General features: G+C 47.4%; 1 protein-coding gene across 5 annotated transcripts; it reads right to left on the bottom strand.

Moving 5' to 3' along the window:
• Positions 1 to 957: 957 nt before the first annotated feature.
• LOC143828610 (uncharacterized) lies at positions 958 to 14,828 on the bottom strand. Of its 5 annotated transcripts, none has more exons than XM_077318898.1 (14): positions 14,746 to 14,828; positions 13,081 to 13,174; positions 12,483 to 12,526; positions 11,491 to 11,580; positions 11,199 to 11,249; positions 10,173 to 10,250; positions 8,713 to 8,796; positions 8,211 to 8,291; positions 6,156 to 6,236; positions 3,539 to 3,637; positions 2,032 to 2,146; positions 1,451 to 1,510; positions 1,247 to 1,339; positions 958 to 1,149 (listed from the first exon to the last, which is right to left on the bottom strand). In XM_077318898.1, exons 1-14 carry the CDS (start codon positions 14,797 to 14,799, stop codon positions 971 to 973), a joined length of 1,203 nt encoding a protein of 400 aa, XP_077175013.1. In that variant the 5' UTR covers positions 14,800 to 14,828; the 3' UTR covers positions 958 to 970. The 5 variants fall into 5 exon arrangements, with proteins under 5 accessions (XP_077175013.1, XP_077175014.1, XP_077175015.1 ...); XM_077318899.1 differs by having other exon boundaries at positions 8,713 to 8,793; XM_077318903.1 differs by lacking the exon at positions 2,032 to 2,146 and having other exon boundaries at positions 987 to 1,149.
• Positions 14,829 to 15,295: the final 467 nt, after the last annotated feature.

The following is a 15,295-nucleotide window of genomic DNA, read 5'->3' as shown; positions in this document are numbered from 1 at the left end:
GAGCCTCGAAACAACCTTAGCCACTAACTTCCTTCAACTCTTGTGGTCCCCACTTGAACTGAAGAATATGGAATTTTAGCTCCAGTTCTCTCCACTGGTACCGAAAGGTCACCTGGTTCTTTGGGGCTTGGCACAGTAGTTGTTCTGGTTCAGTTCCGACATTGTGAGAAACACTTGTCTAATTAAACCTAATAGTAATCAATGTGTTTGTCTGAATGCAGGCCGCTTCACTCCTTGTTGTTTGTTGGGGTATGTCAAAACAGGATCTGAAGCCAGAATATGAAGACGGCTCATTAACCAAGCATCATGAAATGCCAGGAGATTGGGGGGGGGGAGGGGATGTGCCTAGGGAGTTACCTTCATGGACCTTTGAAATTAATAGACCCAAGTCATAGGTCTTAAAATATAAGGTATAAAATATAAGGTAGGGTGTTGAAGACTTTGTCAGTAACCTTGAAAAAACCAATTGAGAAATCAGTTCACTGATGAAGTAAAATGAAGATGAGGTTTTATGGCTAGGAACTCATTCTATTGTTTGAATAATGTTTTTGCCATTGCCAGCTTGGACATTTCTTCTTCTTGCCTATTGGTCTTCAGCTGACAGTCTCTGCTTCTGGCACTGTGCGAGGGGTAATGAGGGGTAAAAACTGAGGAGGCCCAGGAACACCTGGAGCTCTTGCTAGGACTGCAGGTTGAGTGCTTCCAGGCAGGCTCTCAACCTGTCCCAGGTAGGATGTATTCCATCTGCATCTCTCAGGAATCCCAGGAATGCCTCCTGAGGGCACCACCCCCAGGATGCCCCTCAGGAGGGCTCCCATCAGCTGCTGGGAAATGCCAGGGGCCACATGGACTCCAACCACAACCAGAACACCAAAAGTGAAGCAATTAAAACAAGAAATTTTTAAAAAACATTTTTAAAACATGAACTAAAATTCACACTAACAACGTATCTATTAAAAGTATCTTAAGATTAATAAAAAACGACATTACAACTATTTACAGAAAGGACCATCAAAGAATTATGTACAAGCTGGAATTCAACAGTTTGTTCCGGCAAGCTTTGTATTTGGCCTCGGAGGGCTCGAATTTCCCTGTACAGGGCTCTCATGGCTTGTCGGTTTCCAGCCATGCGGACCTCCATGGCTGATACTGCAGAGGAAAGGGAAAAGAGAAATGCATCAGATCTCCCTGTGCCAATCACATTGTGCCCTGGAACACACAGAAAGCGGCACTGGGAGCCACTTACATCTGCCCATGACCCGCTGCTCCCATGATTCGAGGGCGGAGATGAGCTGTGCAGTGGAGTTTGGGTCTTTGTCTGGTGTCTCCCCCTCAGCACCTGCAGGGGAGTTCACTGACGTTAGGCTACTGTGCCAACCTGTGCCTGGAGCACTTTGTTCGCTCACAAAGGCTGGGTGCTTTTCATGAGAGTGCTGAGACAGTCACTTACTTGTGCCTCCTGCCTGCTCCTGAGGCCCTGGGGGCTCCTCTGCGGCCAGGAGTGGAATCCCTGTGGTGGACAAAAGGGGCCAAAATGAGTCAGACCACACCCACTCCACCGCAAAGAGCCCCTGGGGAGTTTGGAGGGAGCAGGGAAGGGGCTAAATCTGCAGGTGATACTAAGCTGTTCAGGGCGATGAGAACCAGGAAGGCTGTGAGGTGCTCCAGAGTGATCCCTCACAGGTGGGCGAGTGGCATTGATGGCAAATGAGGTTCAAGCTGTGCAAGTGCAAAGTGATGCATCCTTTGGCTCTTGGGCCAGTCTCCCACCTAGAGAGTGCTTCTTTCCTGGGTTGTTAACTGAGCCCAATGTGCCTTGGGGTACACAAACTCTCAGACTTCCTGCTCTCCTCTCCCCTTCCCTGACATTACAACCAAGCATAAGTTGTCCATCTGCCTGACGTGCAAGGGGTTGGCCTACATTCTGGGTTTCCTTAGGGGCTGGCTTCAAAAAGTAATGCTGGAAAAGGAAGACAAGTTCTTTGGAAGGTGGGCATTGGGCACCCCTTCTTCATTGGCTGCATCTCATACCAGCATCCTGAGCTGTGGGACCTCCCAGACTCCCCTGCGGGGCCAGTTGTTCAAGTTCTTCCTCCTCATCCCGTGCAGCTCCCATGCCCTGGCCGCTGCCCTCCATGCTGGGTGGCTGCGAGGGAGAATCGAAGAGGGTAAACTTTTCAGTGTGCCAAAACTCTTAGCACTACAAGCCCAAAGGGGACCTTAAGGCGGGGAGGCGCTTGGTGAATCAGAATCCCACAAAGAGACCGCAGATGGCCATCCGAACCAGCCCCCACATCCTGGGGCAATTAAAATTTACACAAGCCAGTCTCCCCCTGATCATGCTGCCACCCCTGAGGCAGCCCATTCCTGAATTTTAAAAACTAATCTACACCTTATTCAATTCCCATTTTGACTTTTGGCACTTAAATGTTTCCTCTTCAATGTTTGTGATTGATCCGTGGTGACCCTCCCTTTCCCCCGTGATATCCAGGAGTGGTTAGAACTCGCTATATTTAAGAAAAAGCGCTCCAAAAGCCCCAGTATTTCAAGGGTAAATGTCGGCGTTTTGCCGTATTAATTTCCTTCTTCTCCTCTGTGCCTGTAACACTGACATAGCATGGTAGTCTGTCACTGATTGATCAAGGTGGGTCAGTATTAGGGCTGCAGGATTGTCTTTCCTCCCTCCTTCCTTCCTCCCTTGCTCAATCATGAAAAGAAAATTAGACAAGCAGCATCGTTGTGCCACAGTCCCCCCCCCCACTAGTTTTGGCTGTAGAGGAAACAAACGACAGGAAATAAATCCCTCTCCAGCTTTGTGCTCCTTCAATGCACAGTGGAGCTTCTGACCACTGCTCGTAGCTTCCCCAAGCAAGCGGGAAGGAGAGAGCAGCTAGACTACTAACTGTAAAATGCAATATATGTTTCAATTTGGGAAAAACAAAGGTGGATGTCCTGGGTGCAGAACAATCTGAATTCAGCAGGATCAACAACAGGGAAAAATGCGATTGCAGAACCAACTCTGCTCAAATCAGACCTAGCTAGCCTGGGTCCTCCAAGCTACACTTTGACCACCCTACTAAAAAAAACCACCTAGCTACTCTGACAATTCCTACCTATCTAGGCTTATCCCTGGTTGTTGGGATTTTTTTTTTTTTTTTAGTTCAAAGTGGTCTGTATGTCATCCTAAATAAACTATTGCCATGTTGATGAACTTCTAGCATGGATACTTTTGAGGGTCTAGTACTTCACATCCCCAGTCCCTTGAGGGGTTGGCTCCTTGACAATATGACAGAGTGACCTGTTTGCAGCATGAAGACATTCAACTACAGGGACTCTGATATGCCATTGAGTGTTTAGTCACCCATTTGCAAACCTGGCATCTACTGAAGGTCCTTTAAGAATTCTGTTTATTTCCACACTATGGCTTGTCAACCACGGCCACTTCCCAGGGGTAATGGGCAAACAGTGCTAGGGTTCTGTAGGGTATGATTTCTGCTTTTTACATCTCTGTATCGAAAAGGAACTTAATAGAGATTACCAATACATCAGACTCCTCCAGGAAATCAAATTCTTGCAATGCTTTCTGGCCCTGGTTGTTTGGTCTTACGAGCCTTTCCTGTCTCTCACGCTCCTGAATCTGAAAGAGGCGACACTGGGTCAGGAATTAGAGCATTCAGATTTGACTTCTATATCTATTTGAAACAGTTTTATCATATTTCAACAAGGCCCTGGAATGCCCTGAGAATTGGAGCTCAGGGAAAGTTCTGAAACCTTGGTTCTTGGATGTTTTCGTCCTATAATTTATGACGCTTCTTGCTTCAACCCCACACCAAGGCATAGAGTGATCCTTGTTCTTTTATTTTCTTCATTCATAGTTTTCCTTTCTCACAGGTACTTAAGCAGATCTTGCGTTCCCTCTTTTGCCACTCGTGGCCAATGTGGTTCAGTGGTTGCCATTGATGTCTACATTTTCTGGACCCTGGTTGCCTGCCCCCCCAAACCCCTTGCTCTGTTTTCTCCCCACTGAAACTACCATATAAGCCAACCCACATTTAAGACGAGGCACTTCATTTTACCACAAAATCTGGGCAAACCTATTGACTCGCATATAAGCCGAAGGTGGGAAATGTAGCAGGCTACTGGTAAATTTACAGGGTGGCCTAAGTGCTTAATCCATGCTCCATCATCACAAGCTTTCCCATCCAGCCTCCCCCCCCCCAACAAATACAGAAAAGTCAAGAGGATGAATAGCTACTGGTTTTTGTACTCCGCTTTTCACTAACTGAAGGAGTCTCAAAGTGGCTTACAATTGACTTCTATTCCTCTCTTGATGCCAGACACCCTGAGAGAGCACTGAAAGAGCTGCTCTGTGTGAACAGCTCTGGCAGGAGAACCAAACAGTGCCCCCCCAGGCCAGCAAACCACAGCAATAGTACCCAAAGTTGGCAACCTACTATAACAAGTACAACAGCTACCAAACTGGGGGCTACAATGTCCCCCAGAACTAAACACTGAAATAAATATCTGTAAAAATCAACTTTTAAAAGAAACACAACCCCAAGAAGAAAATGCAAACAATGCTGCCCCTCAGATAAAAGAAGAAACACTAGAAGAAACAGTACATTCCAAAGCACCCCCAAAACCCACCCCACCCAAAGAAACCAAAAGAATAATTTGGAAGAAGTGATTAGGAAAAGAAGGAGAAAAAATATCAGAATCCCATTGATGTCCTACAAGCTTCGAGAGTAAGCTTTCAAGATGTTTGCAGATGGCAATGGTTAGCTGGGAGCAATCAGCTCACTTGCAAAGAGCTTAGTTTTTAAGATCTTTACAGAAGGCAAAGGTTAACTACAGGCCACTAGCTCACTTGCAAAGAGCTTAGTTTTTAAGATATTTGCAGAAGGCAAAGGTTAACTGGAGGCCACTAGCTCACTTGCAAAGAGCTCAGGTTGCAAATGCAATGCTGCTATTGGCTGTTAATCAATTACCCATGTATAAGTCAAGGTCTTTTAAGTGCTAAAAACTGCTGGAAAACTCGAGTATATATGGTATGTTTCTCTGAAGGCCTAGGTTAGTTGTTTTCCTGGGTTCTTCTTTTTTTTCCCCAGACAAAGTTACCTTCCAGTTCTGTTAATGGATACATCCTTCCTCTCCCCTGAATGAGTTTAAATGTGTTTACCTGGAGACTTGGGCACCAGGAAATGCAGTCGTGCTGTTTTGAGATTCAACTTGCTTACACCTGTACCATTACTGCACAAGGGATTTGCCCCTGGACAGCCTTGGGATGCTGGTGGGTTTTATTGCTGCTTCCACATGATGTTGTCAGCCACCCGAGGCTGTCCAGGGGCTGGCATGAGTTTAGCCAGATTTGCTTTGTGATGAGGGATATTTCCAAAACAGGATTTGCCACACCTTATTGCGCCTTATGTCAGGGAGCAACCAGGCGCAAACTCTTGTGGAGGGAGAAATGTGCAATGGTCTTGCTAGTGTTGTCCTGCTGTCACACCTGCCCTCCACTCTCCATCTCCTGCTTATGATAATTTATTTTTTTAATGGTGCAGACCATGTTGCTGTAGAACTGCAAAGCAATATTCTCTAAAGTTCTGTTCATGGTCGTCTTCCATTTTGGGCTCGGGCAGCCAAGACACTTCCCCATTTTTGTTTTCTAGCATTCGGGTTTTAATGGGAAAAGGGTGTGTATGTGTGATGAAGCAGCCCTCTCCCTATCAGCTAGGCTTCTGTGCTCCTTGTTTTTATGCCTTACTGTTCACACAGAATCATTCATTCTGGTCCAGTTACCATGTCCGGCCGTTCTCTGGTCTACCCAAACGTATGTAGAAACCCACACAAGAATCTCAAAAAGGGGGATGCTTTATTGTTGTGGCCATTCTCCATAGCAATGCTGAAATGTTAATTTTGCCAAAAAATGCTATTGTGTTCTGGCGTTACCATACAGCAATGCAGATGTGCTGTTGTTTTTTAAGAATAATTGATTAAGGGGCTCAGGGGATAACAAAATTTGAATCCCCAAAGTAACCACTGGAGTCAGCTCCTGCCTAAATAACATATAAAATGACTTTGCTCTCTGCACACAAATAGATCTGAACACTGCTGACCCTTCTTTCAAAGGAACATGAAACGTTCAGAGATTCTACCTCTGCATCAATGGCCTTCTGTCTCCTTGATGCTTCTTCCTTGGCCCACTTTTTTTCCAGTTCTGGTGCAATCCATATTTTCTGTTACATAGAAAACAAAAATTTTGGACACTCCAGAGAACTCCCAATCTGCACATCCAGTCAGGAATAAAACATGGATCTGTCATCTAGCTCTGTATTGTCTGCTCCGTCCAGCAGCCAGTCTCCAGCCATTGATACTTTTCCCAAACCAAATTTCTGAGATCCTTTAACTACAGAAAGGATGACCAGCTGACTGAGATCCAGTTGGTACATCTTGGTCTGCTTGTACTTTTGATCCTAGCAGTGGGTCAGGGGGAGGCAACACCCACAAAATATTAAAAATGGGTTGCAGGCAGCTGTTGGCCTTTGAACATCAGTATTCAGCCTTAGGCCCAATAGCTTTTGGGTCCTGCCTTTTCTCTTAAGGAATAATGCAAGACAAATGGCTAGATTTTTATGAATCCAAACCAGAGAGAACCAAAATCACAGAGGGAAAAATGCCTAAACCAAGTTTGTTTGTCTAAAATTGAGAATGCTTCTGGTGGTAAACCAACATCAAAGTATAGAGAGTTTGCCCTTCTCGCCAAGACTCAGGGCAGATCTGGCTTGTCTTCCTTTCCCACTGATGGCCTGTAAGATTCTGTGGCTGCTGTTAACCGTCTCAGTTTTTGGGTTCCTGGTTCTCTCACACACAGCTCTCCCCCCCTGCCCCAGCTTTCTCCCCATTAAAACTGCATCTCTCTGAATGCCTAGCTCTGTTGTTCTCCCAGCTTCATCTCTTTAGTCAGGAGGAGTTCCTTGGTGGGGAACCCTCCTTAGGGTCTGAAGTCTGACAAGATTGAGCCACGCCAGGCTGCCTTATCACCATCACTAACTTAGGGCAGGGAAAATATCTGTTTAGTGAAGATCACACTTCTGGTCCTATCCTCCCGAGTTTGGGATGGCCTCTACTGACTTCAGAAGAAGAAGAATTGGTTCTTCTATGCCGCTTTTCTCTATATGAAGGAATCTCAAAGCAGCTTATATTCAACTTCCTCTCCCCACCACACTGTGAGGGAGGTGAGTCTGAGAGAGCCCTGATATTCCTGCTGTATCAGAACAGCTTTATCAGCCCAGGGTCACCCAGTTGGATGCAGTTGGTGACATGATAGCCCTCTTTAAGTATTTAAAACCCACATGCTGGGTTGCAGGCTGGAGTTTTAGTCGTGGCAGGTGGCCCCACCTCTTCCTGCACCCACATGGGGGAGCATTTGGCCTGGTGCATTTTATCTGCCCCCGATTTGTGCTCCTGCACGGGAGCTGGGGCAGTGAACTTCCCAGTGCGTAAACGGTCTTGGAGGAGGGCAGGATGCTGTTTCCGTTGGCTGCAGAGGAGAGGACACGCAGTAATGGGCTTAAAGTACAAGTACAACGATATAGGCTAGAAATCAGGAAAAAAATTTTCACAGTCAGAGTAGTTCAGCAGTGGAATAGGCTGCCTAAGAAGGTGGTGAGCTCCCCCTCACTGGCAGTCTTCAAGCAAAGGCTGGATACACACATTTCTTGGATGCTTTAGGATGCTTTGGGCTGATCCTGCGTTGAGCAGAGGGTTGGACTAGATGGCCTGTATGACCCCTTCCAACTCTATGATTCTATGATTCTATATGGGGGAGTGCAGAATCGAACCTGGCTAGCCAGATTAGAAGTCCGCACTCCTAACCACTACACCAAGCTGGCTTCAGGAAGAAGATCTTCTCCTGACACGTGCTTTCAGGCCCACGTCTCAAACCAGCTGTGGATCTGTGTTCCCTGATGTGTCCAGACCGGGAATTCCACTTGTTTGCCAGGGCTGCCCACAGGCCCCAAAAGGAGGCCCATACCTCCGTCGTGATCCAAATCAGGGCAGTGGGGGGGGGGGCGACATGTCTATTTGGGAATGACCACCCTCCTAAATATCACATAAAACAAGGTTCTACTCCAAACACAAATTCATCCTCACTGCTGCCAACTATTCTTCCGGCATTGGAAGGAACGTCATAATTTTAGAAGACCTACTGGTGCGGAAATGTCCTCCTTCCTTTGGAAAAGCTCTTTCAGGGCATTCCTTCTTAACAGTTCTTGTCCAAGCAGAGGCTTCTGGTAGAAAGAGAAAATACTCTGTCTGGCAGGCAGTTTCCACCACTGAAGGCAGACCAATCCCGTTGCTGCTGGCACAGACTGATTTCGGTCATCCCGGAATGGAACCACATTGGGAATTCAAAGCTACCCAAGGGTCTTGTTTTCCATTCATGCTTCTACTCACTGGGACTTTCCCATGTTCCCTATTCTGCCAAGACAGGGCATCCAACGTGTTTCCCAGGGGCATGATGTAAAAGTAAGTTTACCACTGATCCAGATCAGACCCCAGAATAAAAGGCAAAAATCTGGACCATTCTGGAATTCTCACCCATTGAAACATTGTTGAACAGGAGGTTAAACTACGGAGATGAATTTGACCCAACCGCTGCTGATTTATCCTCCTGCTTTGAAGGGAACGTAATAATTTGAGAATACACACCTGGGCACAGACGGCATTTTTTCTTTGGTTGACGTATTCCTTGGCTTTCTTCATCTCATGTTGCGGGACACCCCAACGTTTCTGCTATTGAGAAAAAGGATCGGTGATTCCAGGTGTGGATTTCCCAGGCATCCCATCCCATCATGAACAGGCCAGGGTACCCTCAGCCAAGCTGGAACTTGGCTCTATCTTCTAGCTCGGTATTGTCTACTCTGGGAAATGGGCTAAACTGAATAAAATGAAATTCAATAGGGACAAATGTACAGTTCTGCACTTAGGTAGGAAAAACCATTTACACCAATATAGGATGGGGGAGACTTGTCTTGGCAGTAGCATGTGCGAAAAGGGTCTAGGAGTCTTAGTAGACTACACTTTGAACACAAGTGTGACTCAGTGGCTAAAAAGGCAAATGGGATTTTGGGCTGTATCAAACGGAGTATTGTGTCCAGATAACGAGAGGTGATAGTACTGATTTACTCTGCTCTGGTTCGGCCTCACATGACATGCTGTGTTCAGTATTGGGCACCCCAATTGAAGAGGGATGTAGACAAACTGGAGCTTGTCCAGAGGAAGGCAACAAAGATGGTGAGGGGTTTGGAGACCAAGATGTATGAGGAAAGGTTGGGGAAGCTTGGTCTGTTCAGCCTGGAGAGAAAACAACTAAGAGAGAATCTGATAGAATCATAGAATAATAGAGTTGGAAGAGATCTCATGGGTCATCTAGTCCAACCCCCTGCACTTTGCAGGACACTCACATCCCTGTCGGTCACCTATTATAACCTGCCACCCGCTTGAGCCTTCACAGAATTAGCCTCTCCGTCAGATAGCTATCTAGCCTCTGTTTAAAAATGTCCAAAGATGGAGAACCCACCACCTCCCGAGTAAGCCTGTTCTTCTGAGAAACCACTGTCAGGAACTTCTTCCTGATGTTTAGACGGAATCTCTTTTGAATTAATTTCATCCCATTGGTTCTATTCCGTCCCTCCGGGGCAAAAGGGAACAACCCTGCTCTATCCTCTATATGGCACCCTTTTAAAGACTTGACGATGGTTATCAGATCCTCTCTCAGTCTTGATAACCATTCTCAAGTATTTAAAAGCAGGGTATAGAACGTGGATCTCTCATCCCGGTCCTTATTGTCTACTCCCCTTGTCCAGCCATTCTCCAGCACAGAAGGCTGATAGAGGTCTTTTTGACACCAGAGGACTAGAGACTAGAGATTGCAGGGACTGTCTTCGATGCCTTCTGTGTGGGAAACATGGATTTCCCTTTGGTGGTGGAAAGTACCATCAGCTCAGAGGTGACTCATGGTAACCCCATAGTTTGGACAAGGCAAGAGATATTCAAAGGTGGTTTGCGATTGACTGCCTTTACTTATCAACCCTGGACTTCCTTGGTGGTCTCTCGACGGGAACCCTCCTCCTGCTTTAGAGGGGCAATTAGAAGTCTGGAATACATACCTGTTGACATCTGGGGGCATTTTCTTTCTTCTTTGTCACATATAAAGGAGGTCTCCAGTACACAGTGCAGCCTGGGTGCTGTTTGCAAGGACAACAACAACAAAAAAGATTTGGGCAACTCCAGACATAGACCTTCCAACACTGCATTGAGTTTCTGCCCCGTCAGACCATGGAGGTATCGGGCCTCGTTGAGTCTCCTGCTGGCATCTCAGTCAAAAGCTTTCCCAAATCAGCTTTCTGAGGGCCTTCAAGGGAAACTCCAGGGACTGCCTCTTTGGAAGCAAAGCACGTGCCTGCACCATCCTCGAAGCCTTTCACTTCAGCTGAGTTCAAATGCAGCTCAACAAACATTTCCTCTCTGGCTCAGTAAGTGGCAGAGAGAAAGAAGAGGTATCATTTGACACCTGGCCAGATCCTTTATGGACCCAAGGAAGTCACGCAACTGGGAGAAAAGGTGCCTGCCAACACCTTCTTGGATGTCCTCTAAGGGTTGGAGAAAGGGAGGGACTTTTGTCCAGCAAGCAAGACTTCTGGTTGGCCATTCAAAGACTGATCAACAGTGTATATTCAAGAAATGTCATTTTGGTAACAGCGGCCAGCACAGCATAAGGATCTTCAATGTGTGACTGCCGGTAAGCTATAGCAGCCATTTTGTGCTGGCTCCTCTGGAAGCCATTTTGTGGCAACCAATTTGCAGCTGTGCCAACCATACTGAGTCAGATGGGCCAGAGAGGCCCCCTGGCTCAAAAACATTGGCATTCCAGGTACAGAGGGTTACACCTGGATTTAGGGGACCTTGATCTTTAAAATCTCCACATTAGGAAGCTGCAGTGCAACCTTGCTCCAATCATTCTTCCCAACTCAATAAATGAACTCAATAAATGAAAGCTATATACTCCAGCTTGAGCCCCTCTGGAATCCACGCAGCAGGATTGAAAAAGGCACTCAATGGGGTACATTCAAGGGACTTCTCTAAGTCACATTTCCACAGCTCCATCTCTCATCCCTCCCTTTTCCCTTCCTTACCTGAGATGGTGGAATGAGGTCCCCTCTCCGTGTTTTCTTCTTGATCAGATCCTTTGGTAAAGGAGATGAGAAAGAGCATGGAGGACAAAGCAACCCAGGAGATTGTCCAGTTGCCAGCCCTGGGGACTTTGGGGGTGGAGCTGGGCATGGAAGAGATTTGGGGTGGGGAGGGACCTCAGTGGAGTAGAATGCCACACGTTCCAAATCAGCCATTTTTTCAAGGGGAATTGATCTAGTTGGATATCAACAACCCTTTGGATTAATCCGAGGTTTCAACCCAACTCCCTCATACCTTAGACAACGTCTTCATCCATTTGGATAAGTCCTGAGAAGGCCTCTTGGGACGGTTTCTAGTGCTTTTGGCCTCCTTTCCTGGTGTGGACTATAGGAAGGCAAGTATAGAGTTATATAATTCATAGAGGAGAAAAGGATTCTGGAGGTTTTTGCTCTTCCACTTTTGAGCCATCTGCAGATTTTATGCAGATTCTCCCCATCCCTTCATCCAAAACATTGATGGCCATGTAGAAAAAACTGGGATGGAGCCCTCTGGCACCCTCTTCAAGAAGACCTCCCTCCAGACTAACCAAAGTGCCCTTGCAGTCTGCTGTTCTATGAACAGGCTGTGAATCCACCCAAGGGTAGTTTCGTCCATCCCACCATTTGCCAGCTACAATCTCACCCAGGGCCCAGTGGTCTGTGGCCCTCAAGAACCCCAACTGGCCTTTACCAGGGCCAGGGCCATTTTAGCTCTGGACCCACCCTAGTGAAATATAGTGCCAACAGAGACAAGGGACCTGACAGAGGTCTCCAAGTTCCCCATCATGCACATGGGTGAGGCCAGGATGCAGAGATGACATCCCCCCACCCATCCCAGGCACCCCATCCGGACTCAGGTTTAAGTATTTCTGATATAGTTTTTATAGACTTATTTTAACTTTGTTGTAAAATATGATGCACACCACCCCAAGAGAATGGTGGTTAACAGAGAGAGAGAGAGAGAGAGAGAGAGAGAGAGAGAGAGAGAGAGAGAGAGAGAGAGAGAGAGAGAGAGAGAGAGAGAAAGAAAGAAAGAAAGAAAGAAAGAAAGAAAGAAAGAAAGAAAGAAAGAAAGAAAGAAAGAAATTTATGCAACTCTATAAAGTCCCATGTGCTTTTATGGGCCCCTTTCAGACTCCTATCCTGACTATGATTCTAGGATTCCCCTATTAGTTGAAAAACCACGAATGCACCGAACACCCCAATTCCTACCCACATCAAGTCCCTTTTTATGTATCACATACTCACCGGCTCTTCAACACACCCCTGAATTCCAGACCTTGGTGCCACACCTGTGGAAAAGTTTCACCAAGACCTTGTTTGTACTGAACATGAAGTCACTCCCAACTACATAGATCAGGAACTGCTGGATCTTTCCCCAGTTATCGCGTCCTGTGCCCTGTTTGGCTCAAGAGGAGAATTCCTGATCTTTTGAGCACACTTGTAGGTCTGCTGACCTATCAGTTACTTAGGTCTCTGCTCCCCTCTTTCTATACATAGTTGTTTCTCTTCATAGTAAGACCGTTTTATTCTTTTAAACAGTAGGGATAGGAAAGATCGGACCCACTGAGCTTCGCTATTCACAATCTCTGGGGAGAAGACTTATGACCCCCCACTCCCTATCAAGATCTCTATGATTTGTCTGGGCAAGAGGAAAACCCTCTGAACAGAACATTCTTAAGACAGCCAAGGATTGAGATGGATTGGCAGAGGGATGGATTGGGGAAGGGTCAACACATCCCAAGAGAGAGAGAAGCAGTGCTTCTTGGAGCTGCTCACAGAAAAACCCCTATGGCTCCTCCACTCAACGGGTGGCCTTTTGTCCAACTATTTGAGACTTCCTTACCCTTCTCCTTTTGTTGCGAGATCATCCACTTGACCACTCGGAACACGAAGTATGTGGTAGCGGTAAGGCAAAACAGCCCTATCCACAAAAAATCCTGTTTGGATAGGAAACATGAAGAAGAGGGAACTGTGACACACACCAAATCAATGTGCCTGCTGGAAGTGACTCTCCATATCCTGGATCCCATCAGCAACCCAGGCTTCCTCTGGAGAACATCCTGGGAGCTCCTGGTTGCCATTCCCTTCCTCAGGTCAGGAAACAGATCCCTAAACTCCTCTGCTCCTCACTGAACTCCACCACATCCCCTTCCACCACTCTCATGTGCACGGGGACATTTGAAGGGAAACCCCTAATTCAGGTGTCTACACTGTGACTCACCACATATCCATGGGCTACTATGCCCATGAGCCCCTGCCTGCATAGTCATTGTACTCCACGGACATCTGGAGAGCCACATTACCTGCCTTAAATATTTGAATGGTATTTCAGGAAATGCAATCCTTATGTTGGTACGATTTGCTCTTGAGTCAGAGACCCAAATATTCTGAGGACAAGAACAGATCGTGGCTACAGGTGGATTGGTAGCCAATGACGGCCAACAGACTACTTGCCAGTTGCTGGGGCTAGACTAGGTAGATCTGAAACGCATCTCACTCCACATCAAATGTTCTTCAGCATGTGGGCTACTAAAATGAGTGATGTTTAGAGATGTTTGGCCCTGATAGCCCAGGCAACCTTGATCTCACCAGATCCCAGAAGCTAAACTGGGTCAACTCTGGAAAGGTTTTGGATGGGAGACCCCCAAGGATTTTCAGGGCATGAGGCAATGGCAGGCACTGGCCAAGCCCCTCTGAATCTCTGGTCTTGAAGACCCTGGGGAGGACCATAACTCAGCTGTGATTAGACGGCACCCCCAAAGCTAATCACAGAGACGTTGTGATCAGAACAGGGTCTGCTCAGCAAATGAAATCCTAAAGAGGGAAGGTATCGTGAGCTGTCTATTGGGATTGCAATTAATGAGGGACCAACATTTCAAGATGACATTACTGAGCAGGGGGCAAATCCTGCAATCGAAACCAACTGCAGCCCAAATATCAGGGCCTGGCTTTCCGGAATACCCTCGTTAGCCTAGACAGACAGGAAGGATGAAAGCCTGTCTCACAGGAGAGGAGGATGGGAACTTCTTTCTTTCATTGCTGGGTGGCTCCACCGCCAGCCTCTTTCTTTCGTGTGTTGAGCCAGAGAAGCCATTCTTGAATTTAATGCTGTCCCACATCAAATCTCGCCACTCCGACGATCACTTCCCTAACTGGAGATCATGGGAGTGGTGGAAAGTGACTTGCTATCACAGAAGACTTACTGAGACCCCCCCTTGGGTTTCCACGGCAAGAGACGCTCAGAGGCGGCTTGCCACTGCCTGCCTCTGCGTTGCGCCCCCGAGATGCCTTGGTCTCCCCTCCAGACACTGGCCAGGGCTTCTGAGATCTGACAAGGTCTGGCCAGCTCAGGGCAGCAGCCCTCAGGACAGCAGACTCCTACCTTCCCACTGCCACAGACTCCTACCTGGAGAGGACCCTGCACCCAATCCAAACCCACCTCCTCCTGCCCAAACTCTCATGTTCCCAGCAATCCTCCATCTCCTTCCAGAACTGTGTCCTTCCTTACCTTTATCATACACTCCTTCCAAAGCATCTCCTTTCCCACTGCCTGTTCTGCCATGGTCCTCTGGGCTCTCAGCCTGCTCCTTCCAGCCACTGGGAGCGGAGTGAGCCCAACGGCTGCTGGAAGCATCTTTTGCATCCTCCGTTGCCACGGATGCCGGAACCCCAGGATTGTGACATCAGCGGTGCGGGTTCCGTAAGCCCCAACCGTCAAGGGAGGCTGATCTTGTGGACTGGTCAGGGGGGCTGGAAGTGGGCTGAACTGCCTTCCCTCATGCCCATCCCAGGAATTCGGGTGTCCAAAAGCAGGGGTCTCCAACAGGTGGGAGCCTGCAGGAAACTGGGGCTTTCTGACCCAATGTGGTGGGTGCAGCCATAAAATGGCTGCCATGGGAGAAAAACCCAGCCACAAAATGGCTCCTGTACCTCACTTTCAGGCAGCCACATTTAAGAAATCTACCCCTGTCTTCTCCAAGGAGTATAAGGAAAGAGAAGTCCATTTAGGCCTCCCTTTAAGCTCATGCCTGGAGTGACTTGATTTCATGCGGTGTGCT

This window comes from Paroedura picta, chromosome 2 (genome assembly GCF_049243985.1).
Source record: "Paroedura picta isolate Pp20150507F chromosome 2, Ppicta_v3.0, whole genome shotgun sequence".
In the NCBI taxonomy this organism is placed as follows: domain Eukaryota; kingdom Metazoa; phylum Chordata; class Lepidosauria; order Squamata; family Gekkonidae; genus Paroedura; species Paroedura picta.
The sequence above is the reverse complement of the archived record's forward strand: the minus strand, read 5'-3'. Positions and strand labels throughout refer to the sequence as shown.

Excerpts from the sequence above, each read along its gene's own strand:
- LOC143828610 (XM_077318898.1), bottom strand. The coding sequence starts at position 14,799 with ATGGCAGAACAGGCAGTGGGAAAGGAGATGCTTTGGAAGGAGTGTATG. Across the intron at positions 13,175-14,745 it reads GGAAGGAGTGTATGATAAAG|GATTTTTTGTGGATAGGGCT; the intron begins GTAAGGAAGGAC and ends CTATCCAAACAG. Across the intron at positions 11,581-12,482 it reads AGGGGTGTGTTGAAGAGCCG|TCCACACCAGGAAAGGAGGC; the intron begins GTGAGTATGTGA and ends GCCTTCCTATAG.